Genomic DNA, 25,724 nt, shown 5'->3' with positions numbered 1-25,724 from the left:
TCTTACAGAATAATATTAACAAAAAAATTAAATCAATAAAAATTAAATAAATCTTTCTGTTTCACTGGCAACACAACATGGGTGGCAGACTGTAAAGTAGCCATAAATCTCAGTACATCCCCATGATTTTAGACCATTTTAGAACAGTATTTGTATCATCAGGGAACACTGTCTGTGGTCTAAGGTCAAGTTTCCACAATTTATATAGCAGAGGATACAGAAGGAGTAACCAAGCAGCACTGCAGACCTGTGATCCATCAGATCTTGTGACTGGGACAGAATTCCTTCTAGCCACAAGCATGTAAAGAGACAGCACTCCCAACATCTTTTTGGCAGGGAAAATAGAGTGAAAATATTCTGTACTCTCCCAAGGGAGCCCTATTTTATAGATTATTTGGTTCTTCTGCTTAAAAAATAGTGTTGACAAAAGTCAAAAATAATGACCTTAAAGTTAGAAAATGAGCTAGAATTGATGATTTCATATTTTCTGGCAATCAATTTTAGACAGAAGAGTAGCTAAAAGCTACTTCCCAGTACTCATTTTCAACATATTTCAATCAAGATTTGCAAAGGAGTAGGAATCCACCACACCCTCCTGATCTTGTTCCTCCACAAAGCCTCTACAATCAGAACCACAAAACAAACAAATTGCTTAACTGTGTTCTACAGAGAAAAAAACAAAAAGCTGGATCTAATCTTTCAACATCTGAAGAACCAACCAGCAACCTGCATTCTTCAGCTGTTTTGGGCCTTTAAATTGCCTGTCACATTCACACTTTTGAGGTGGTATAAAGACCATATTTCAGGGCCAAGGCAGAGGCTCTGACACTGCAGCCACCACCCAGGTGGGACATCCCCACGTCTGCTCCTCCAGGGCAGCTGCTCCTGAGCATGTGGAAAGAGCTGCCATGGGAATCAGCCAAAATGTTCCTTTTTCTTCCCACGGTATGACAACACAACTTCCAAAAGCTAACACAGCAAGTGTTATATTTCACTTCAGTACAGCAGCAGCTGAGCCAAGCTATCCAGATATTTATCAGAGAAAGAACCCTACCCGCAGGAAGTTTCCATTCCACCCACCACACTGTGCCTATTAAAATGTCAGGTTAGCATGCCCCAGCAGGAACCACTCTCACCCCTGCCATGTGTGTTTTACAGGGAAGCATAACCAGTAAATCAAGTAATAATTGTGAAAGCAACCCACATAAAGAAGATGCAAATTAAGGAAAACTTCCTTTTTTAAAACTACTTACTCCGTACTTGTTTAATAACAGGTTTCATAGGTTCCAGCCAAATCTGAAATTGAAGAGAAAAAAAATACAAACTTACATTCTTATTTAACAGAATATGAAAACATCAAAAGGAAATTCAAATTAAGCAGTAATTTATGAGTAGCATTTCTTCCTCAATGCAGTAATTCCTTTGCTTTACAAAAAGTGTACTTATCTGTTTGAATTGACATTTCTCATGCATCAATACAAAAGCCACTGATCTGTGCTTAAAGCTCATCTGGACAGAAGAGCCAGGTCAGCAAAAGCAGAGCCCCAGTGCCAAGAGGGCAGGAGTCATGCCAAAACCCACAGTCTGACAGGAGCCAGGCTGCAGAATTACAGAAAATCTGCAGAACATGAAAAGCTCCAATGGTTTTTTTCCCTTCTGTGCTATTTCTGTCACTCTTCCCTACCTACTTAAAGCTTTTTACTCAATATTAACTTCCCACCATGTTTTCCCTTTTGACAAGCATGTTTTACAAGAATCACTTTTGTTCTAGTAAAAGGAGAATCCAAAAAAGCAATGCAAAATATTCTGCAAGCTCAACCTTTTATTTTCCCCACTCTTCCAAAGAAAAAATTGTTACAAGACAAATATGTTTGGTCCTTACTAGTTACTGCTCTGTTTGTGAGACAGCTGAGGATTTTAAGAACATTATTAGCTGCATGAACAGTTTGCACACCATGCACAAGCAACAGAAACTAAACAAGCTTTAGTGTATTTCCTCAGCTCAAGAGCAGCATGGATAATGCCTTTAGCACTCCCTATATTCTCAATCACATTCTCTGCATGTGAGACCTAAAACTAAAAAAAAAGTAATTAAAAAAAAAGTTGAAAAAACCAAAACAAATCAAAATGAAAGGAAAGTTTGGGGAACATTTTCTAGTTTAGAAGTCACACTGTCCTCTTTGCAAGGTTCAGGATAAGTGACTAGGAGGCTTAAAGGTGTCAGCATTGATCTAAATCAATGATTTAAAAAGCTTGCAGGCCTTTGTGCCTGCTGAGGTTTTTGTTGATTAGAAAGAGGTTTGTAATGGGTCTTCAGGAAAATTAATTGAAGACTGAATTAACTGAAGATAAATATGAACACTACCAAAATTACACACCACAATTTGATTTGGTAAGTGCTCTGCAGAGTACACTTTGAGTTCATGTTTCTCCTTTCAGAGGAAAGGAGGATTTTATTTCTGTCCCTGCAAGTGGGAACATCAGCAGCTATTTAACTTTATACAATTTCTGAGACTTAACAAGAAGCAGGATCTGATTCCTCCCTTCTTCCTCAATAGCTCTTGTCATTCTGGTGAGTAGAACAGATTTACAAGAATCCAAGAGATAATCCCACAGGAGACTACAGGAAACTGCAGTAGACTGAGAAATTTTTGTCACTCAAGGAACTGCATTCACCCAACCTTTTTATTATACCAGATTTGTCAGGGAACTGAACTCACCCAATATGACTGGATATTCTGGAACTCAATTCCAAAGTAGTCTGATTCAATCAAATTCAGATGCTTGTAAACTTCTGTCAATAATGTCTGGCCGTAACATTTTGACTAAGGAAATAATAAAAAAAAAAGCTACAGTGAGATTAATAAGAAAAAACAAGAATAAGTTTACAGCAAAACCAAATGGCAGCTTTATAAACTGGAGAAAAACATCACAAAGTATAGGAATGTGCCTTTTGTTGATGGAGTGACAAAACTATCCTTTGTCCCCTCAAAAAGGAAAGAAGCCCAGAGGTTTCTCTCCTCGATTAGGTGAAAAAGCTGCCTCATAAGACTTTGAGGACTTCACCTCAAACTTAAGGAAAGCCAATTGGACAGAAGCCAAAAAGGCCTGCCTAAACAATTTACCAGAAAAAGAAGTTAACAAAGAAACTAATCACTTTTGTAAGGTGTTTTACCAGGGGCAGGAGGACCTCCTGCACCTGGCTCGATTTTTCTCTGTTTGTTATTTTACCTTTTATTAAACCTTTTTGTTTCCAACACTGCAACAGAAGCCATCCTGCTGATTTCATGTCTCCAAAGGTAGCTGAGCTATCTTGGGTGAGTACTAGACCTCCAAGCGATAAGGAGACCTGGCTCGAAGACGCTACTATTACTACAAAGATCATTCATGGCGTTCTTGTCACTGTAACACACAAATAGCCGATATACAAGACTCCATACAAAAATCCTTCACAGAAGCAGAGGAACTGAAGTTGACAGGGGCCACTGGAGGTCACCTACCCCCAGCCTCCTGCTGCCAGCAGGGTCAGCAGAGAGCTGAGGACAGCAGCTGCGGGCTATTTGCAGCTCCCTCAAGAAACCCACACGTTTGTTTGTGTAGCTGAGTGCTGTGGCCTGGAGCAGGAGCTGCCAAAGCCCTGCTCCACACAGACCCTCACTCACTCCTTCCCACGGCAGGGACCCCAGGGCCACCCCCAGGCTAGAAATGCCTGCGGACAGCGGGAACCCAACCAAACCTCCTCTCACACCGCGCTGCCTGGGCAATCCCGTCAATGAATCTCTCCCTCAAGAAACTCCCTCACTCACAAACCCTTTCTGAGAGCCAAGTTAGGGGCAAAGCCACAAACATCAGCAGAAATCAGCTACAGGAGAGAGCAGGATAATGGCACAGCACACCCAAAGCAGTGACACTTGGGGCTGCTGGCTCAGTCACCCCGTCTGCTCTCAGCACCTCTCACTGCAGCAGGCACCAGGAGAAAAGCAGCATCTGTGAGCCCACACATCAGCCCATCTGCATCACTCTGCAAAGAATCCAAAGGGCTGTCACAGCCCATCTCAGCAACACACAAAACCTAGCGTGGCCACCAAGCTCCACCTTGGGCCACAAAGCAGTGGCCCAGCTGTGGGGACAGGGTGTGGCACCATTCTGGATGGATGACTGGGTTACCCAGCAGAATGCACTGACAGCCTTGATGCCACTGTGGGTTTGCTCATTTGGAAAAGCCCAGTGATGGAAGACTCTATGACTTTCCCATCAAAGCAGGCACAGAGTTCTGTAATGACTCTACACACCCAGAATAGTACCTGCTTTAAAAGTATTAGGCATTATAATGAATTATCACAGAGTCACAGGATGATTTGGGGAGGAAGGGACCTTTAAACTCATCCAGTTCCACCCCTGCCATGGGCAGGGACACCTTCCACTGTCCCAAGGTGCTCCAAGCCCTGTCCAGCCTGGCCTTGGACACTGCCAGGGATCCAGGGCCTTCTCTGGGCCACATGTGCCAGGACTTCACTACTCTCACATCAGGAAAGAATTTCACAGGGAAGAATTTCTTCTCAACATTTCATCTAAATCTACCCTTCTTCATTTCAAAGCCAAATTAGTGATAGAATTAGAATAATTTAATACAATGCAAATTAAAATATCTGAAAGCAAGAATGTGTTATTTTAGGTTTAAAAGATAAAAAACAAGGGGTGACATTGGGAAAACAGTTTCACATGATTGAGGTGCATAAAAAATTCAAAAGTAATCACCTCTTACAGGAAAAAGATATAAACTGTCAAAGTTTTTAGAGCAGTGCAAATGCCTCTATGACTCTTTAAAAACCCCTAAAATTTCATAGAGAAAAAGTCTGAAAGCCTGCAGTGCTGCAAATCTGAAATAGCTTTGGCATCTGCAGTGGTGTAAGCAAAGCTCATTGAATCCAGCCTCAGAGAAAAACAGAGAAGCAGGACACAAGGTGGGTCTGTAGCTCTCACTCAGGCTTTCAGCAGCCATGGTACCTGTAAGAGCAACCACAGCTTCACTCAGGTGAATTCATCTGGTGCAAACACAAATCATTCAAAAAGTTGCTTGGTATCACACTGGCTCAGGCCACTGATGCTGAAACCCCTAAATAAAACTGCAAGTCAGGAGAAATGATGCAATTCTCAGTGACTGCAGATGGGACAGAGATGCCAGGCTGAGTGCTGACACGGTACATGAATTTGAGTACTCATATCTTTTTCTGAACGGGTTCTGTGATGTCTAAAAAGGCATTTTCTTGGTAAGAATACAGCTGCACTGTTTTAGCCAAAATCTGTGCTTCCAGAGGACTCTGTGGGTATGGGCTTTGGTTTTTAAATGGTGACAATGAAATAAGGAATGATACAGGTAATGGCAAGCCACATCTCCAGTAAATTACATTATTTCTCTGCTGTCTCCTGAACATTTCCCATGCAGGTTACAGACTCTGCAACAAGAGACATTTATGCCTGGAGAAGTGAATTTTGGAAATCAAGGGGGTTTTTTAAATTTTTTAACTGAAACACATTTCTTGCTATTCACAGAATGAGCAGGTTGGAAGAGACCTTAAAGACCATGGAGTCCAAGCCAGCCCCAACAGCTCAACTAAACCCTGGCACCCAGTGCCACATCCAGGCTTTGTTAAACACACCCAGGGATGGGGACTCCACCTCCTCCCTGGGCAGCCATTCCAGAACTTTATCACCCTTTCTGTAAAAAACTCTTTCCTAACATCCAACCTGAATTTCCCTTGGCACAGCTTGAGGCTGTGTGCTCTGGTTGTGTCAGTGCTGCCTGGAGAAAGGCAACACTGACAAACAACCCCAGCCTGAGCACAGGCACCTTTCAGGGAGTTGTAGAGAGTGATGGGGTCACCTCTGAGTCTCCTTTTCTACAGGCTGAGCACCCTCAGCTCCCTCAGTTGTTCCTCAAGTTCCCTCAGTCACTCCTCCATGTACTATGCTATGGACTTGTGCATAAATCCTAAAATAGGAACAGAAGAAAATATCCTCAAATATAGCAGGACCCTTGTTTTTTAAGGTCCATACCCACACATCTGTAATTGTGCACCTCCTTTTCCCAGGCCCCACAGAAGGGAACACTTTTCAGGCAGCAATGTCTGTGGGGAGGCAGCAATACCCTGAGCAACCTCATGTGCAGAAAATGGGACGTGCACCTTGCCTTTGCATGGTACAAACCTTCAGAAGCCTCTGAACAGGACATGTCCTGTGCCCCAGGTCTCTGATTTCTCAGTCATTAAACAAAACCCAGTTCTGGTTCCAACATCACCTTTTGTTAGAGCTGACACAGTTGGATTAACTCCTGAAAGATGCCTGCTGACAATCAGACAAGTTTTACAGCCAAACTGTGCTGCACTGATCAAGGGATCTGTGTGCAGGGCTACTTCCATCCAGGCATTAAAATGATCCCAACTGGATTTTAATACACAGCTTTCTTCCTGTCCCACTCAGCCACAGCTCCTGGCTCCATCCAGGTCTGTGCCTGAAGACAATCCAGCTGCCTTCACCTCTCCCAAAAAAGAGGCTTTATGGCACAGATCCCTGGCACTTCTCCCCTTCCACTGTGTCAAGTCCACACTCCTTCAAGATAAACTGGAGATGAAGAAATTTAGATGGTTGGAGCTGGAAGCACTTGACAACCAATTAAATTATAAAGGTGCCATCCAAATGTTAAAAGTGTAAAATAATTTTGCTTGGGTTACCAACCGTAATTTTGGGTGTCATTTTCAATGAAAAGCTAAGAAAAACCTCAGTTTAAGCTCAGTATTGTTTTGCATCTTTCAAAGGATAAATGTCACATTTTGAAAGAACAGTATTAATTTTATTTTAGAATAAAAATGGAGTTCAAAAGCTTGAGCCAGAACAGTCTTTTATTATTTTGATTCAAATTCTTTGGGAAAACTCCTCCTAGAAGTATTTGATTCCTCAAGTTGTTTATTGCATTTATAGCCATGCTTTCCAAAGAGCTGAACATTTTGAAGTAGACAGAAATGAAAGTAACATAGTGGGCAGCTCCATGTCATTGTTTAATTTGCATAAAAGCAGCACAAAGCAAAATATTTGACGTAATTTCTTAATTACTGTAATTTTGACAGCAAGGCAAGTAGCTGCATGAATGCATTTCATAAAGGTCCTGCTTTCAATACAAATTCACAACACGGCATACTTTCCATTCCAAACCTCTCAATTACTCTTTATTTTCTGCCAAGACAATGACTACTGATATTGCTGAATTATTTCACATTAAAAAAAGAAGAAAAAATTGGGCAAAAAAACCTAAATAGGCAGCTAACAACAGCTTTCCTTGGTGACCCTGCTCTAACTGTACTGTGGATAGTTTTAATGAGTCACCATTAAAAGACCGATAAGTAGAATAGATTTATTTCAAATTGATTTTGATAGTGAAATCAAACTTTAAAAGTTCCCTCAGAGCTGCACAGTGCCAGGAGGTGCCCTGGCAGCCAGTCATGGCACAGAGAGCCCTGTGTGGCAAGAGGAACCCCAAACCAAACCCCAAAACCCTCCCAGTGCCAAGACAGCATCAAACAGGAGCAGCCATTCCCAGCTGAAGGTTCTTGCCTCAAGGAGATATCTTTATTTTTTACTTTATAAGAATAAACATATTTAATGTTAGGAGTGCTTAGGACAGAGGTATAAAATATAAATATTTTTTTAAAGTAGTAACAGCAGTTATTTTTGTTTTATAGAACAATATAATCACAGGATGGTTTGGGTAGGAAGGGACCTTAAAGCCCATCTCATTCCACCCTTGCCATGGGCAGGGACACCTCCCACTGTCCCAGTTTGCTCCAAGCCCTGTCCAGCCTGGCCTTGGACACTGCCAGGGATCCAGAGACAGCCACAGCTGCTCTGGACACCCTGTGCCAGGGCCTCAGCACCCTCACAGGGAAGAATTCCTTCTCAACATTTCATCTAAATCTCCCTTCTTCATTTTAAAACCAAATTAGTGATAGAATTAGAATAATTCAATACAATGCAAATTAAAATATCTGAGAGCAGGAATGTTCTATTTTCCACTCTCCCAGGCTGCTCCAAGCCCTGTCCCCATCCTGGCCTTGGACACTTCCAGGGATCCAGGGGCAGCCACAGCTTCTCTGGGCAGTTGTGCCAGGGCCTCAGCACCCTCCCAGGGAACAATTCCTTCCCAATATCCCATCCATCCCTGCCCTCTGGCAGTGGGAGCCATTCCCTGTGTCCTGTCACTCCAGGCTTTGTCCCCAGTCCCTCTCCAGCTCTCCTGGAGCCCCTTTAGGCACTGGAAAGGGCCCTGAGGTCTCCCTGGAGCCTTCTCCTCTCCAGGTGAGCACCCCCAGCTGTGCCAGCCTGGCTGCAGAGCAGAGGGGCTCCAGCACTTGGAGCATCTCTGTGGCCTCCTCCAGACTGGCTCCATGTCCTCCTGATGGGGTCTCACCAGAGCAGAGCAGAGCAGAGGGGGACAATCAAGCCAAGTGTAATTTGCTATTTTCTCAAATATCACTGCTACATGGCAGATTCCCCCTCTGCCATGAAGTCTGAGCTTAGGAAGAGAGAAAACAAACTCATAGCCTAGGATTTTCAGTAGACCATAGCTCAATATCATAGCTCCAAATCAGGCTTCCTCTCCACCTCCCAAACTTGTCTTCCAGACATCTTAACTTTCTGTTTCCACATATTTTAATTTAAAAACCAAAAACCCCCATATTTTCATAAGGACTAGTACTCTCATCTTCCAAAACTGGCAAGCTGTCCTTGTTCCAACTTTCCAAAAAAGAAATCCACTTTTGGCAGCAGATAAGCTGGAAGGGAAAATCAGTCCAAAAGTCAAGAGTTTGGGAAAAAAAAAGTGTTATAAAGCTGAGGTATAGAATGGAAAGTCTTGTGCAACCAGAGCCACTGGACCCTAGCACCAGCAAACACCTTGGATTTTTGTGTCACAGAAATCAGAAATCAGCATCTGTCAGGACACCAATTCCTCTGGTGTAACAGTGGATGTGCATGAGAGGCACAAGTTCAGGCTTGACATCATCACTCACAAGCAGCCAACACAGAGCACCCTGTGAATGGCCAAGGCAAACTAAACTGATTGAAATAAAGGCCAATTCAACATGGATTTTTATTGTTTTTTCTTCTTTGGGGCATTTTAAAAGTTTTCCTAATGAAAAAGTGATTTTTCACTTTATGGCAAATTAAAAAAAAAAAATAGACAATTTGCAACTAAACATAGATTTGTTATTTCCTTTCTTAATCAGAAATATGCAAACATTTTGGTGAGTTTATAGCTCTGTTTATCTCCAACTCTTCTGTAATCTGTTAGATCTCTGTCCAAATGAAGCGTGAGACAGAAAAACCACCCTCAAAACTCCCTGCTAATAATCACCATTAATGCCACATGTAAACAAAACTGCATTTCTGAATACAGGATGGACATCAGAATCTTTAGTAGAAAGAAGGAAATAATCTCATGTGGCAAGGAGTACCAGCCATCAATTTGTGCTTCCATGGCTGAAACAAGATGACCTTACAGCTCCATGTCTCATATTCAATCTGCAGACTGGAAAAGCAAGAAACAACTGCCTTCCTTTTCAGTACTTTATAAGTTTTCTCAATTCTGATTGGAACTAGTGACTCCAATGAAAATACTCCCTGATTCCCCACAAAAACAAGCACCAGGTAACAAGTCTGTCAAACACTGTTTTCATCTGCTGAGCCAAATTGCTTAAATACCATTTTATTTTCATCATCTGAACATTTAACAATAACTTTAAGCTTCAAGTCTTTCAATTTTTCTTTTAACTCTTTGTGAAGAAAAGGGTATTTTAAATACACTTATTTTATCCACCCTTCTATACTGACAGGTCCCAGCTGCAGGTTACTTTACTAAGACTACATCAAGAATATTCTGGAGGGCTTTTAACAGCTTACAGAGCACAGGATGCAGCTTCATTATCACAAAATGAGACAGAGTGCACTTTCATCTTGAAAGTTCTTCTTTATAAAAGATTATGTTACAGAAAAAGATATTATGTTACAGAAAGAAGAATTATTGTGTTACAGTATTTCTACACAACACTGAAGTATCATTTACTCAAGTATGGAAGCTGAAAAACCAAATAAAAATCTTGGAGCTATTTTAAGTTCCATTATTACACTCCATACTGGGCATTTTTTTGTTTAGGAAAAAAAATAAAATTCTAAGACTCTCTCCCAATTTTTTTTTTCTCCTAGGATGTCAGTGGTTGGTTTTGATGTGGTTTTGTCAGGGTTTTTAAAAGCAGAATCCACAGCCAGACAAATTATTCTAGAAATGGAAGCCTCTGGCTCATTTAATTAAGGCTAGCTTTAAAATTATGATCATTTAAAGGGTAATTTAAGGCAATGTCAAAGCACTGAACCAGCTCTACCCAACAAACAAGCTTTTCCAGAGTGGTTAGACTTGCTGGATGCCTGAAAGTAGGAAAACAACAACTGGTTGACATGGGAAGACATTCCCAAAAGGGAGGGAATTACATGAATGAGACTGGGAAATGTATACTTAGGTAGAGAGCACATAGAGAAAATGGCCCTGAGTTTTAGAAATGGTGCTGTGCTGAAATACCTGGAGTACTTGGAATAAAACTGCTGTAGACTACTTAGGGAAGAAGAAAGTCACATTAATTAACACCAGGGGCCACATCCTTGGACAGAGCTTCACAGATACTGCTGGATGATTTGGCACCAGAGCTCCTGCTTGTTAAAATTAAACATCCAGGTGACAGCAGTGACAGTACCACAGAGAGGAGCAGCTTTGGGGTAGCTGATCCCAAATGCAGGCTCATACCAGAAAGTCTGAGCACCTCCTTTGTTCACACAAGCTCACAAAGAGAAGGAATGAGAAGTCAAGGGATTGATCTCAATTTTCCCCCCTTGAGCTTTGTTCTTTGCACAAACCCTGAACTTTCCTACAGCCATTCCCTCAGGCCTGGCCACCCCACACACTCAGAGTGCTGCTGCTCCTGGGACCTTGCATCATTTTAAACAAAGAAAATACTCTGTTTTCCTCTGTTCATAAAAACAAACAAACAAACAAAGAAAGAAAACACCACCTCACTAAAATTGCAAGTCTTTCTCCATTAATTATGCTTTTGCCTCAAAACCATCATCCATGCCCACATTCACCAGATTTGATCTGGCCTTTCATACAGTTACAGAATAGTTCAGGTTGGAAGGGACCTTAAAGCCCATCTCATTCCAACTCCTGCCATGGGCAGGGTCACCCTCCACCGTCCCAGGCTGCTCCAAGCCCTGTCCAGCCGGGCCTTGGACACTGCCAGGGATGCAGGGGCAGCCACAGCTGCTCTGGGCACCCTGTGCCAGGGCCTCAGCACCCTCACAGGGAACAATTCCTTCCCAATATCCCCTCTTACCCTGCCCTCTGCAGTGGGAAGCCATTCCCTGTGTCCTGCCACTCCAGAACCTTTTCCCAAGCCCCTCTCCAGCTCTCCTGGAGCCCCTACAGGTGCTCAAAGACCTCAGAAAGGTCTCCACAGAGATTTTCCTTCTCCAGGCTGCACAATCCCAATTCTCCCAGCCTTCTCTCCTAGGAGAGGTGTTCCAGCACCCAGGGACTGTACTTCCCCTGCAAGGCTAATCCAGGCTGACACTTCTTTGAGGAAATCTGCCCAAAGGAAATCATTTAAACATCTAGAAGACAGCTATGACAGACTCTTTGGACAAAAGGCAAATACAAATTGGGTATTTTTATAGAAAAGGCCAAAACTCCCTTTTGTTTTGTGCAAAACTGAAATGGTACCAGCTGTCCTAACATCACTCCCCACTGTACTTTGAGCAGAGGTGGTGATGGGTTAATAAATACCTACAAGCCAGATTAGATAAGGCCAAGCTTTTCTAACTTCCCCTTTGCCAGCAGGGGTTTCCTACAGCACTGCCTTCGGGCTGCCTGCCTGACAAGTGGGCTGAGGGCACAGCAACACTTTTCCTTCATGATTTCGGTTGAAGACGTGTCAGACAGCTCTAATAGAGTCTCTACAAAGCTTTGGGGTTTTTTCCCTTCTCTAATTCTTGTTTTTATTAATGAAAGACTGCTCAGTCAGAGAGAGGGGCCCACCCCCCTCCCATATCCAACACTCCAGCCTTGAACAGTAAATCTCTCATGCCAGGCATTGCCACCATAGCACAGCTTTTTAAATATTCTACATATATGGCCTCTCTTTTACCCAAGCAGGCAGCACTGCCCTTTCCAAACAGGAATTTGGTTGCAAGGAGAAAGGGCTGACACACAGGTGTGTTTAGCTAAATGCACATCCCCAAGTCTGTGTGCTCTGAACCTTTAGGGTACCATGACACACAATCCTTGCTCAGCTCCAAATCCCTTTTTCCAGTAATCACAAACTTAAAATTTCTCTGATGTGCCTCTCAGCACAGTGAACTTCTGTAGCTGTGTTTAGCTGCCTGTGGGCTGATTCTTGGTTTGCTCTTGGGTTTTCTTCCCTTTCAGGCTCCCTATATTTTACAGAATTACCCATCTGTGGGCCCCACCTTGAATGCCACCCACACCCAAAAAAGGTTTAAAAGGTTTCCAGTGGACTTCTTATTTTTGGGGTTTTTGTAGAATACAGCATTTCCTATGCCATTTTGGTCGAGTGGCATAGGACTGACTTCAGCTGATTTTCATTATCCTACATCAGTAGATTATGAAAACAGAAACAAACACCTGCCTAGCCACACAAACTGTTAGGAATTCAATTCACTACTATTAAAAATTATTATTTCAAGGACTGTAATAATACTTGATCACCACTTTCCTAAATGGTTTCTGTGTTTTAAGATGCATGCATATAATCAACTTTTTGTACAGGGCTATTCAGACTGGTTTTTCTTTATTGCAGTACAACACAATTTTCTTTACATATAATATATATATATAATATGACACCTAAGGTCAAGAGAATTGTAAAATAATAATTTTGGCTTATACAATTCAAGTTCATATTTTTCAAAAAAAACCCAAAAAACAAAAAATCAAAAAACACTTGAATGAACAAAACACACTCTAAATGTCTGTCAATAAAATGGCTGTGGTTTCACCTTTCCCCACCCCATACCACATTCCTACATAGCATCAAAAAAGTCCAGCTTCCAAACACAAAATAACAGGCCTAAAAAATATATGGAGGAAGCAAACAGCACACAAAATGCAAAGCTTTAGTTACCTTCTTCTTAAACCCTGTAATAATTGCAAATTTAAAAGAGTGAATTACTAACTTTCTCTTCTGAGGTCAGATAAAAATAAGTCCTAAGGCAGCTTATTTGCCATATTTAGGAGACTCAAACTGAAGCAATGACAAACATCTGGCTATGATTCTTTCTGGAATTTTGACTATTTCTTCCTGGCTAGGGAAGAAAAACACTGTGAGCTGACCAACAGCACCTCGATTCCTCCAGCACAGCACTTAATAGGATTCAGCAGCAGACTATTCCTTGACTCCTCACATATTTAAGCTGTTAATACTTTCACAGCACAGAGGGGGAAAGCTTCAGCAAAGGAAGGTCTAAGCAGGCACAGGGAGAGCAAGGCAGAGGCAGGAGGGCACAAGTGCCAGAGCCAGGACTGTGCTGCCTGTGCCACCAGCAGCATGCCCAGGGCTCCCCATGGCACACAGCAAGTGCTTTTCAGGGCCCACAGCATCATCCCAGTGTTTAACATATACATATTTCTTACTTCAAATTACTCAATAACAGCAGTTAAAAGTTGCATCATTTCTGCACCATCCCCATGCAAGTTCTTGGGGACACTACAGCCACCAAAAAGCTGCTACTGAGAGCAGCATTTGCCATGTGCAGAGTGGAAAACACTCCCCAAGTCATGGGAAGGATATTGCAGTCAGATTGCTTCCTCTGCCATCCCAAAAACTTCCTGCAGCCCCAGCCCAGCTCCCGATTTCAGGGCCTCCAATGGTTGCTCAAAAACAATGGGCATCCCAGGGGAAGCCACTTTCATGGCACCTTTTCAATCACAGATAACTGCAGACTGCACAGAAACCAGAATAACCTGAGTTATTCTACTCCATGCTGAACACAAGGATTGAGAGTAGCTTTGCACTTTTATTAATGCAATTTATAAATTCCAATAAGCCAAGGAAGTGCCCAGCAAAGGCATTATCACTGTCAGAGTAATCATCAAGTACACATGTTCAGTTTAGTACAGAATAAGCCACTTTGGTTCTGCAGTAATTAATAGTTTTGCAGGCTATGTCAATGAACACCAAAGCAGACAAGAGCAGTGAGAGGACACTAATTCACAAGAAAATAAAGGGAAATTACAATGTAATCTTATCTAAGCAGCTGTTCCCAAGAAGGGCAGTGGAGTGGAGCATCTCCCTGCTAGGAGTCCACCCCTGTCAGAGGGAAAGGGACATCTCAGACAGCATGGCTGGGATGCAGAACATCATTACTTCATTGCATTAAAAATAATTGAAAAGAACAGACTTCTATTCTCAAAACAACCCCACAAAGATTAGCACAAAAGAAAAAAATTCCAGTTTAAATTCTTCCTTAGAATGGAGCAGGCAGGCAGATCCTATAATAAAATGTACAAATATTTTTGACTCCCAAATTCCATTTGACATCCGAGCAGAAGGAGAAGAGGAAGTACATGCCATTGAAGAAGCACAAAGTTCTCCCCCAACAATTCAGTAAACTTGAAGCACAATAATATAAACTACTTTTTCTGGGGCACTTCCTCATAGCATAGAGAATAGTTCATGTAAAAGAATTTCCTAAATGACACATATCACACAGGCCAAATATTAAACAGCATCTGCTGGCAGCAATTCCATTAAATATCATTTTAGTGAATTCAACCCAGCCCAGACCCTTTTACTTAAAGAGTCTGCCACATTTTTGTGTTGATCAAAAGCCTCCAAGTTTAATCTCTTCAGAAAATCTGGAAAGCTGGCAGAACTTCTACTGTAAAACCCCGATTACTTTGAAGTGTGAACTAAATTGAATTTGCCAATCATTCAACTCATAGTGTGCAAAACCACCCTTTGGACAGACTTAGTTTGGAGAGAAGAGGCCAGGTAACCCATGAAATGGCACATGCAAGATTTGAGCTGACTAAACAAGCTGGCTGTAAAAAGGGAAAAAAACAACTCATGGAAATAATGAATATTGCAGCCTAGCTCTGAATGGATGTGTTTCATTCTCTCTTCTGTTTTGGAAGGGAAAGGAGAACCCATAAATAGCCCATTTTCAGTTTTTCAAACTCCAGAAAACATTGAGTATTTCTCCATCCCCTAACATTCAAATCAGATTCACTGGAGAAAGTTTCTGCCCAACATACTTTAAAGAATAATTCCCTCTTAGTAATTAATAAAATTCCTACTTAGAAATCAAACCTTATGAAACAGATGGGGAAAATTGACAGAGCCAGTAGACTTCAAAGGTGGTTGGATGTAGCTATGTGGAACTTCCAGCAAACTGTTCCAGATACACCAAAAACACAAAGAAATAAAACTGCTCTTTCCCATTTTGTTCTCTCTCCATCCATTACATCACTCTGGCAGTCTCTCTCCTTGCTCTTTGGCAAGTTAAGAAGTCAAGTGGGTTACCAAACCCACCAGGAGAGAAGCAACTGTTTTAACCACATCCTGGAGAAAGGAAGGGATGGCAAGGTAAAGCTGCATGGATTCCCTTGTTCCTGTGGTTACTCTGTTCATCCCATATGGTTAAAAATGCTGCTACTGTGGCTCATTTTAGGCAGGGAGGCAACAAACAGGGCTACTGCAGCAGGTTCCTCACCACACTGCACAGGGAAGGGTCTCTGCAGGAGCTGATCCTACACTCAGTCTGTCTGTCCTTCCATTGACACACCAGTTTTCCCAATAAAAAGTCACTTGCCATAGCTCTTACAGACAGAAAAATTATTTTCCCCAAAATCATTTGGGAAAAAAAGCCCCAAACCAGCTTTTGGGATGACCCCCATCGCCCCAAGCAGGCAGTGCCAAAACCCCATGGGAAAGGCCTGTGCCACTGCACTGACAAACCACCACTGACCTGAATCAAACACAAACCCCACCTCACCACATCTTGTTTTCACAGCCAGTGAGAAAAATTACAAAAGCAAAGAGAAGTGGGCAAGTGGCAATCTGGACCTGCAATCTCTAGGACAGCTGCTTGGCCACCAGTTTCTCTCATTGCTTTTTGAAAAATGACTGTGCTAGCACACACCACCTATTCAGCAATGTCTTTTCCTAATTCCTGCCCTCAATCCCAAGTGAAAAATTCCCATTTTCCATGACAAACAGCAGTCAGCAGCTCCTGCTATCCCAACAGCTCACCAAAGAAATCAGGCAGATGGTCACAGTTTAATACCTCATGCCTGTTTCCTATCATTTGCTACCTTATTTAGCCAAAACTGAAAGGCCATGGAGGCAGTGTTAGCTGGACTGTAATGCCACAGCTGCTGACTCTGGACCTTTTTGTGCTCAGTGCTCTGAAGCTGACCCAAGGCTGACCCCTCTTCCTCATCACTCACAGCATCAGGCATGAAGTTTCTAAGTTTTTCAGTTCCAACTAATCTCATAAAGAAAAGCAGCACAATATTAATTATGGCCTCAGCATGCTAGTGCCTGAATTTGGGTGTTTCTGTGGGTGCCATAATCAGAGAGAGCTTTCCAGGTAAAGAAAACTAAGATAGCTTCTAATTATGGTTAACACATACAACACAACAGCTGAAAGCCCCATAAACCTGGCCTTGCACTGACTTTCAAAATTACAGAGCTGAGGGTGTTGCTTGGAGTTTTTTTTTTTTTCTTTTTTGAATCAAAACACAAAAGCACCATCTACATCAATGTGGAAGAATAAATAAAATTATCCAGCAAAAGAACCAAAGTCAGCGGATTTTCTAAAAAAATATTCTAACATAATGTAAAGGGGAAAAAGAGGCTTTTGTGTTCTATGTGGTACATGAGGGATGGGTGGGTTTGCAGTACCAGACACTCTGTGCTCAAGTGCAAGGATACAGGCACAGCCTCACTCTTAAAAAAAAACCAAACAAAAACAAAAAAAAAACCAAACAGATTTCACATCTGAGACTTGAACAGCTGGACAGAATCTGTGGAACACATCCCCAGATCCAGTATTTCTTCAGAGTTCCACAGAAATCTTTTTCACTTTATTTGAAAATCCTTTCTGAATCTATGCAACAAACTAAGGCTCCAAGTGGTAATTATAAATTACTCATTACAGTTTGATACTAATGTAGAATATCTGATAGCTGAGTATCTTCACTACAACACTCTTGTTTTCTAACAGCAGATCTCAGGCAAACTAGAAGGTTAATGCTGAAAATGTAACAAGAATTGGAAGAAAAAAAAAATTGTTTCAAAGCAGAATCTCCCTAATCTGTGCATTGCTTCTGTGTCTTATGGCAGATTTCCCCAAGCATACTTTTAAATAAACATTTTCAGAAACACTGAACTGACACTGCTTTGGTGCATCCCTCCTAAAGTGTGCTAGCAATCAAAAACTTTCAAATAGGAGCAAGTTTACTTGGAGAGGATACAAAGCATTAAAATAATTAATATAAAGCAGTAACTAAGACACAGCTCTTCTGCTCTCCCAGCTGCCAAACTGACAAAGCTGCATGTGGCTCAGGAAGCAAGAACATTTTGGCAGGACACAGTTGGTGCTCCCCCAAAGCAAACAACAAATAAAGACTCTCCTTGCAGTATGTGCTTGTATTTAAAGTCTGTTAAAAACACAAAACATCTGTTCTACTTGAAAGATTTTAAAAAACAAGCCATGCAACTGCTATGACTACTTGCAAGCAGGTAAATCCCAACAGGAATCTTAATGGCTCAAAATGTCCCAGCTCTCTATAGAGGCACATCCTTGTGAGCTTTAAATTATCAGAGGTTCAGTGTACTTGAAATCAGGTTTAAATCTCTCTTACCTCAATGTCAAGAACTTCCACTGTGTTGTCCAACATCTTGATTTTGACGGGGAGGTCGCGCTCGTGCGCCTTGGCGGGCGATGATGCCATGGCAGTCAGGAGGTTCTGCCCTGGCTCCAAGGTACTCACTCCTGAGCTCTTCTGGGCACCCAAACGAGAGCCAGGCGTCTGCAGAACTCTGTAGGTTCCTTCTATCTCTCCCATCTTCCAACAGCAAGCAGAGTCTGTAGAAACATGGAAGGAAATAGAGGCTTAGGGTTACAGCCGTAAAGATTTTACACTGACATTGTGGATGAAAATTCCACCCAGTGAAGCACTATCACAAAATCCTTATTTAACACTCTTTATCCCACTAGCAAAATCAGTAATGAGGTTAATGAAGCTCTGGACAGGGCTTGGAGCAACCTGGTCTAGGGGAAGGTGCCCCTGCCCATGGGAGAGGTTGGAACAAGATGAGCTTTAGGGTCCCTTCCAACCCAAACCATGCTATAATGACTAAAATGCAACAGCTGGGAAGAAAAACCATTCTGAAGCATGGTTAAGAAATGGGATAGTCAAACTTGTGCCTTCTGCCCTGTCAACATGAACATTTTTGTTTTTGCCAAGGTTTTTCTGCTGATGAGCCTCCTCCCACCAGCAGCATGAGCACTGGGGACAGAGAAGGGTGAGGCAGGTGCCTCTCATGGGTACCCAACCATCCCACTGCCTGCACACCATGATAACAAGAACTATTAACTTCCTGCAGCCCCAAAATGATGACTCAGGCAAAACCCTAACTGCTGGCAGCTCAGAGCCTTCATCAGGCACTGCTACAAGGTAACAGCTCCTCACCTCACTTGCAAATACCCAGATTAAATCAGTGGGCAAAAATCTCAGTTACAGAGACTGACACTGGTGAGTGTAGGCTGACTCCTACACATGAGTCTTGCTGTCATGGCTTAGTGACAGCTGTGCAGAGCCAATCTTTAATTTGACATGGGGAAAATGCCCCATGAGGCTGTCCCCAGCTCTCCCAAGCCACCAGGGCAGTGGTGATATTTGCATGGGGAACCACAGTGGGGTCTACACGAAGGTGAGGCCTGTGTGCTCAGAATGCAGCACAGCCCCTGCCCCATGCCCACCTCTGGCACTGAACATTTGGCAGCCAGGTGCAAAGCACACAGGGAGGCTCCCTGAGCCTTTTGGGTGAGTTATCCAAACACCACAGTGTGGGCCAACAGCCCAGAGTGAGTGGGTACTGCAGTGGGACAGCCTTCACTCCAAAGGAGTGACAGGTTATTGTTTTGTAAAAAACGTGTTTTGTCAGAAAAGAAGAGAAGCAGCTGATGACAACACTCCTTAGTCTCTCTGTGCTCAGAGTAGGTAGGCAGCCTACCCCAAGGATTTGAATGAAGCCAGCCCTAGATGTCCTCACAAATTACTTGGGGGTGGTTTTTGTTTCCATTCTCACACACATCAAGACTGGTCAAACGACATCCTAGCTTGCAGCCCAGTGCATTTTAACATTTTGGGGGTTTTATTTTTATACTTGTAGATCTCTGTAGAGATAAACTGACTCCAGAAGGGCAGAGAGATGCCTCCCCACCTAATCACACCCACCACAAGACTTGTGTGGCCTCAGAGCCCCTGCAGAGCCCTGTCCAAGCAGCACAGCAGAGACCACCCAGAGAAGCCACCAGCCTCCCATGCAACAAGAAAGTGTGACAATCACAGAATAATTATGACTGGAAAAAGTCTCTGACATCATCAAGTCCAACCCCTAAGCCAGCACTGCCAACACCACCACTAAACCACGTCCCCAGGTGCCCCATCCACACTTGTTTGAACACTTCCAGGGATGGAGACTCCACCACAGCCATAAGAAGCCTGTTCCAATGCCTGACAAACATTTCAGTGAATAAATTGTCCCTGATATTGAATCTAAATGTCCTCTGACACAGCTTGAGGCCATTTCCTCTCGTCCTGCCCCTTGTTCCCTGGGGGCAGAGCCTGACCCCACTTGCTGCACCCTCCTGTCAGGGAGTTACAGAGAGCAAGAAGGCTCCCCCTGAGCCTCCTGCTCTCCAGGCTGAGCTCTCCCAGCTGTGCCTCACCTGATTTGCTCTCCAGACCCCTCCCCAGCTCCACTGCCCTTCTCTGGACATGAACCTAAAACCAAACCCAGCATGAAGGATGAGCTTAACCTTAAAGTGGGCACACACTGCACTGTGCCCAACTTCCCAGCTTTGGGTGACAAATAATCAGAAAGTTTCTTTCTTGGGCTGTTTTGTGTGTATTCTGTGGCTGAACTTCTTGGTTTGTGCGGCCACATAGGCAAGGAGAAAAACTTTTAGGTCATAAATTTTAAAAGCACCCTAACAACAAAATTCAGATGTGTAAACTGGGTATCTCTTTCTGCTAACTGCTAATCTGAAGAGAAACCAGAGCTTGATCTGGTCATCTGTATCCCCTTGATATCGTGGCCCTTATCAGGAAATCCCATGGTAAATTTTTGCTGTTGGCATTCAGGAGCCTGTGATCAACTGGAGCTGCCCAGGATCAGTCACACTCCTCACAGGGCTCTTTATTAGCCAGCCACTCTTAAAATTAGTGCTCCAGGAGCACTCATTCCCTTCTGAATAAACAGCTCCTGGAAGAGACACACTCTGCAGTTACTCAAAAGGAAAAAAATGCAAGCAAGAGCCGAGGCAGCAGAAGGAACAGCCCTGCAGAGCCCTCAGCAGCCTCCCCTCCAGCTGGAGGCAGCTGCTTCCCCAAGGAAGGCAGGCAGGCCACCCAAGGGCAGGCTCAGGAGGAGCTCCTGGGCACTCTCTAGCTTTGGTCACCAGCCAGGAGAGACCAAAGTCGCATCAAACAGGAATTGCACGTGCCAAAGTCCTTCCCACAGGTGGTAACAGGGAAAGTGAACTCAGTGGGGCTTGATCTCATGTCCTACTGATGACACGTTCCTAAAAATATCTCCAATACTCAGATTTTAAAGGCCAAACAAGCACTGGGCAGGAGACACGATGTGCAGAAGCATGATGCCCAGAAGAGCAGTGGCATGGGGGAGCATCCCCCTGTGCCACAGGCTGCTCCCTTCCAAGGCACCCACTGGTGCCACCACAACTGCTGACAATCCCCAGCTAGCCCAGCCTGCTCCCTCTGCCTCCAGCACCCAGTGTGTGAGGAGTGCTAGCCAAGCCAAGCACTAGCTCCAGTTTCACCACCAGAGTTACAGATGGTGTTTTAAGTCCTCTGACTACATATGACATTTCTGGACAAAAACCACAGTGTCATGGCTCAGCAAACACTTCAGTTCAAGGGGCTGACTACATGAAAAGAGGAGGAAAATGAGCTAGAGACAGGCTGCAAGCTCCAAGAACAGAATTTCTACAGGCAGAGCAAAGCAGAACAACCCACCAAGAGCCTCCTGCCACGGGTGAGCCACAACAAGGTCTCAGCACTGCAAAACTAAAATATAACATTATCACAATGCTGATGTTCTGGGATTAAAAACAATCTTCCTTGCATTGCCTCTCCCTGAACTCGCTTGCACCTAGTGTTTATCCTGATCATTTCCTACAAATTGGGACCCAGGCACTCAAGCTAAATCTGCTCCCTGAAGCACAGTGACTGAATGAGTGTTGCTCTCAGCCCTAAATGAAGGAGTAAACAAAACAAAATTTAGGTAGCAGTAGGTACATATATATTTTTTTTTCTTTTTTTTACTTTTTGTACCAGGTACTTTTTGAAATACCTTTTAAGTCACAATGAGTTTCTACTTGGATGGAATAAATTAATTTTTCAGAAGCAAGACAGCGTTTTCAGCTACCAGCAAATCTGGAAAGGCAGCTTATATCTAAGGATATGCAAGGTCACAGAAATATAGAATGGCTTGGGTTGAAAGGGACCTTAAAGTTCACACCCCTTGCCATGGCAGGGACACCTTCCACTAAACCAGCTTGCTTCAAGTCCCATTCAATCTGGCTTTGCACACTTGGGGGACACCAAGGGCTTTCCAAGGAGCTCCTCTGAGCCCGGTGTTTTTTGGTCCGTGGCAGGGTCCATGCTCCATCCCTCATCCATGCAGGAGGCAGACCTGAAGGGAGGCCAGTTTCCCAGAAGTGTGAGCAGGGTGGTCCCTGCCTTCCATGGGAAGGCATCGCTACACACGGAGCAGCAAGGAAGTACAAAAGAGCAAACTTTCCTGTCTTAACTCTTAAAGCCACCGACACCCGTTAGCACTGCTACACTGAGCTGACACAAATGATGCACCAGGAATCCCCCATCTCAGTGAAGATGGATGAAGATTCCGAGTGCTCAATGATGAGAGGAGCGATGTGTCCCCCCCTGAGCCGCACCTCAGGCTCCCCTAGGACCCCGTCCCTGCTCACGGCCCCGAAGGGTTCCATGGCTCTCCGCTCCACACGCCGGCCGGGACGGAGCAGCATGGGCGGGGACAGCGGGGAATGTCCGCGGCCGGTCCCCGCCAGGTGAGCGGCGCTTCAGCAGCGCCTCTGGGACCGAGCAGCCGGGCCAGGCAGGACGCTCCCGGCCCGGGTCCCGCACGGAGGCGGTCAGGGCACGGGCCGTGCCGGGCCGCGGCTGCCCTCACACTCGCAGCCCGGCAGGGCAGGGGCGAAGCCGCCCAGGCCGGACCTGCGGCAGCCCCTGCGAAGCCGCTCCCCAGGCCCCGGCAGCCCCCGAGCCGGAGGCTCGTCCCGGGGCTGGCAGAGCGCGGCCCGCAGACCCCGCGTTCCGTTTCCCGGCCCGGCTCCCACACGAGCGCCGCGGGCCGGGGCCGCACCGCCGGCAGCGGCGGAAGCGCGGCCGCGCAGGCGGGGCCGAGCCACCGGCCTGGGGCGCCGCTCGCCGGCAGCGCCGCTCCGGCCCCCTCAGCCCCGGCCCCCTCAGCTCCCGCCCCGCGCCCGCTCCCCGCGCTCCAGCCCCGGTTCGGGTCGGGTCCGGTCGGTTCGCGGCCCGGAGCCGCCGCCCCGCGCTCACCTCCAGGCCGGGCCCGCTCCGCCGCCGCCCGCGCTCACACCGGCCCCGAGCTGCCCCGCCCCGCCCCGCCCGGCAGTGGGCAGCGGGACCGGGGCGGGACCGGCCCCACCCTGCGGGCGGGTAACGGGGCCCGGGGCAGGGCCCGCGGCTCGCTCCGCGCACGGAGCTGCAGCGAGATACGGAATACAGACTACAGACACACACCGAGCCCTCCCGCCGCCCCACCGGGATCAGAGGATTGTTTTATACCGAAGCGAAACCCAAAGTGGGTTTTGCAGCACGAGGAAGGCTTTAAAACAATATTTCCATGCGAAGCTGAAGGACAGCCAGCTCACAGACTGCTGCCCAAGGTCTGCACCCTAAAAAGAGGCACATGAAATCCCCCAATGCCACCCCAGACATCCATCAGGCGCACCCCACAGGTCTCATTTGCTCAGGGGAACACCACCCTGGGGGACAACACCATGCCAGTAACCAGCCCCAGGCCAAGTAGTGAAAATTTTAGGTCTTGACTAGGTTAAATTTTTTACATATGAATTTTAAGTGGGGATAGAAACAGACTCAGCACTACAGAACAGGAGAAAAGGTGGGTGCTGCACAGGGGCATCAGGCAGTGTTGCTGGCCAAAGAAGATGAAGACCACAAAATCAGCATCCTCCTCCTCCCTCCCCAACCAGCAAGCCCTCACTGACACAAACAAGAACAAAACACTGTAGGAAATTCAGCACAGGACAAACAGATCTTTGCACTGTCTGGATTTCATCAGCTCTAAAGCTGAGGCCAAGGCTGGCAGATAACAGGATAGCCAGGAAAAGAGCTCTTCCTGAAAAGGGCCACCTTTCACAAGCCCTGAGTCACCCATAGCTCACTACAGTCTGCTCTTCAAGACAAGAAGCAACAGGCATGAGAGAAAACCTTGGGTTTCTCTAGATATGGATTGTTTGGCCAATAGCATGAGAAATGCAAGGAGCCATCTTATTTCTGAGAACTTGAACTTTTCACAGCAATATGAAAAACAAAATACTGGCATAGCATATGAGTTTTGGTAATAAAAAGCACATAAATTATGCAGAACAGCACTTTCAAACAGAAGCAGCTTCATTACTCTCACTCACGAAAAGGCAGCTTGCAAATTTAGTGAGTAATTCCTGACTAACAGCATTCTCATCTCTTCAAAAGAACAAAAGACACAAGGTTTTAAGAAATACACCCCATGATTTGTTCTCCTTAAAAAGTGATGTGGAGCTGAAGAATCTCATGGATACAGAAAAAAAAAACCATAAATAGGAAAGTTGTAAAAGTGGACACAACATTTTAGACAACTCCATTTATAAGAGCAATGGTGATTTCAGTCAGGTGAAGTGCTTTCATTACTGATAGGCTGTTTCAGTATCTTATTTGCATGGCTTTTTATTTGCAACTTAACTGCTAATACAGTTTCACATCCTTCAAAGTGCAGACACTTCAGAGTCATCTTCATTTCAATCACTTTCTTTAACATCTAAAAAGAGCACTAAAGTTTTCTTGTCCAAAAAAGCAGCTGCCACTAAGTCAGAGAACAAATCTGATGTGATCACTCTAAAGCCACATACCACCACACTCAGGAGAGGAAGTAAAAATTACAGATGTGGCAGAGCCTTTAGAAACATCAACACCCTCCTGGCTGCTCTTTGTGCTTCACTCAAGAGTCCTGACTTTGTTGCTTACCACAAACACAGGTAAATGGCTGAACTGAAACAATGCAGTTAGGAAAAGGCACAAAGGTTCAGTGTTTAATTGTCCTCATCCTGAACACCTCTGTTTCCACATGCAGCTCATTTCTGACCTGTCTACTCACACAAACAAAACAAAACCAAAATCATTTCCATCATATCAGAGAATTCCAGAATAGTTTGGGATGGAAAGGACCTTAAAAATCATCCAGTTTCAACTCAGCTGCCATGGGCAGGGACACCTTCCACTATCCCAGGTTGCTCCAAGCCCCATCCAACCTGGCCTTGGACACTTCCAGAGATGGAGCAGCCACAGGGTACAATTAAGAAGGGCCATATCAGTTTGAACTTCTGTTCTATACACTCAATCATTTATTAAATCCTCAGCAACTGTAACAAAAAACATGCTTGAGATGTGGTGTTTGGTGAGTTTGAAAACTAAAAGAGGGAGTGGATTGGTTATCCCTACCAGACTCAGCAGTATGTTCTTCACAGCTGCCCACAAAGACTTTTAAGTTTCTGGAACAGCCATGAAATCAAACTTTTCAGCCATCCAAGCAGTGTTTGAAGCCTTTACAGGAGGAGGAAGAAGTTTAGAGACCAAAACCAGAAGAAGAATGTCATTACACATGAAAGCCAGCTGTTGCTGTTGGAAGGATGCAGTGTCAGGACAAAGCACAGCTTTCTCCTTTTGAGATAAAAACTGATAACAAGGTGTAACTCTCTCACTCAAGTAATACAACAGGTAATCTGCACCACATTCTCCTCTTGGCCTGAGCAGGACAATTAGAATTACCCTTTCACTACACTATAATATCATCTTTTTCTTTAATCACCTTCTGGATGAGGTTTGAGGAAGTCCTTCAAAGCAGACTTCTTATCCAACCAAGATAATAGCTGGGAAAGCTTCTTTTTGTTCAGATCCTTCACCATGACAAAGAGAAACTCTGCAGACTGAAAATTATGATTTTGTCAGCAGATATTTTCCAAATTCACACTACAAAGCTCTGTCTCTCAGAGGTCTCCATCTCATAAGAACAAGG

At 44.5% G+C, this 25,724-nt stretch overlaps 1 protein-coding gene across 1 annotated transcript in view; it reads right to left on the bottom strand.

Annotated features, from left to right (window-relative positions):
- FARP2 (FERM, ARH/RhoGEF and pleckstrin domain protein 2) overlaps positions 1-23,019 on the bottom strand; it is a 73,144-nt gene extending 50,125 nt beyond the window's left edge. The window contains exons 1-4 of the mRNA XM_066556574.1: positions 22,970-23,019; positions 17,984-18,207; positions 2,721-2,825; positions 1,254-1,296 (exon numbers count right to left, since the gene is read on the bottom strand). Of these exons, the coding sequence (XP_066412671.1) occupies positions 1,254-1,296; positions 2,721-2,825; positions 17,984-18,187 (352 nt within the window). The 5' untranslated portion in view covers positions 18,188-18,207; positions 22,970-23,019. The remainder of the gene's footprint in view (positions 1-1,253; positions 1,297-2,720; positions 2,826-17,983; positions 18,208-22,969) is intronic.
- Positions 23,020-25,724: the final 2,705 nt, after the last annotated feature.

The sequence above is a fragment of the Molothrus aeneus genome, chromosome 10, assembly GCF_037042795.1.
Source record: "Molothrus aeneus isolate 106 chromosome 10, BPBGC_Maene_1.0, whole genome shotgun sequence".
Classification (NCBI taxonomy): domain Eukaryota; kingdom Metazoa; phylum Chordata; class Aves; order Passeriformes; family Icteridae; genus Molothrus; species Molothrus aeneus.
This window is presented reverse-complemented; position numbering and strand designations above follow the sequence as displayed.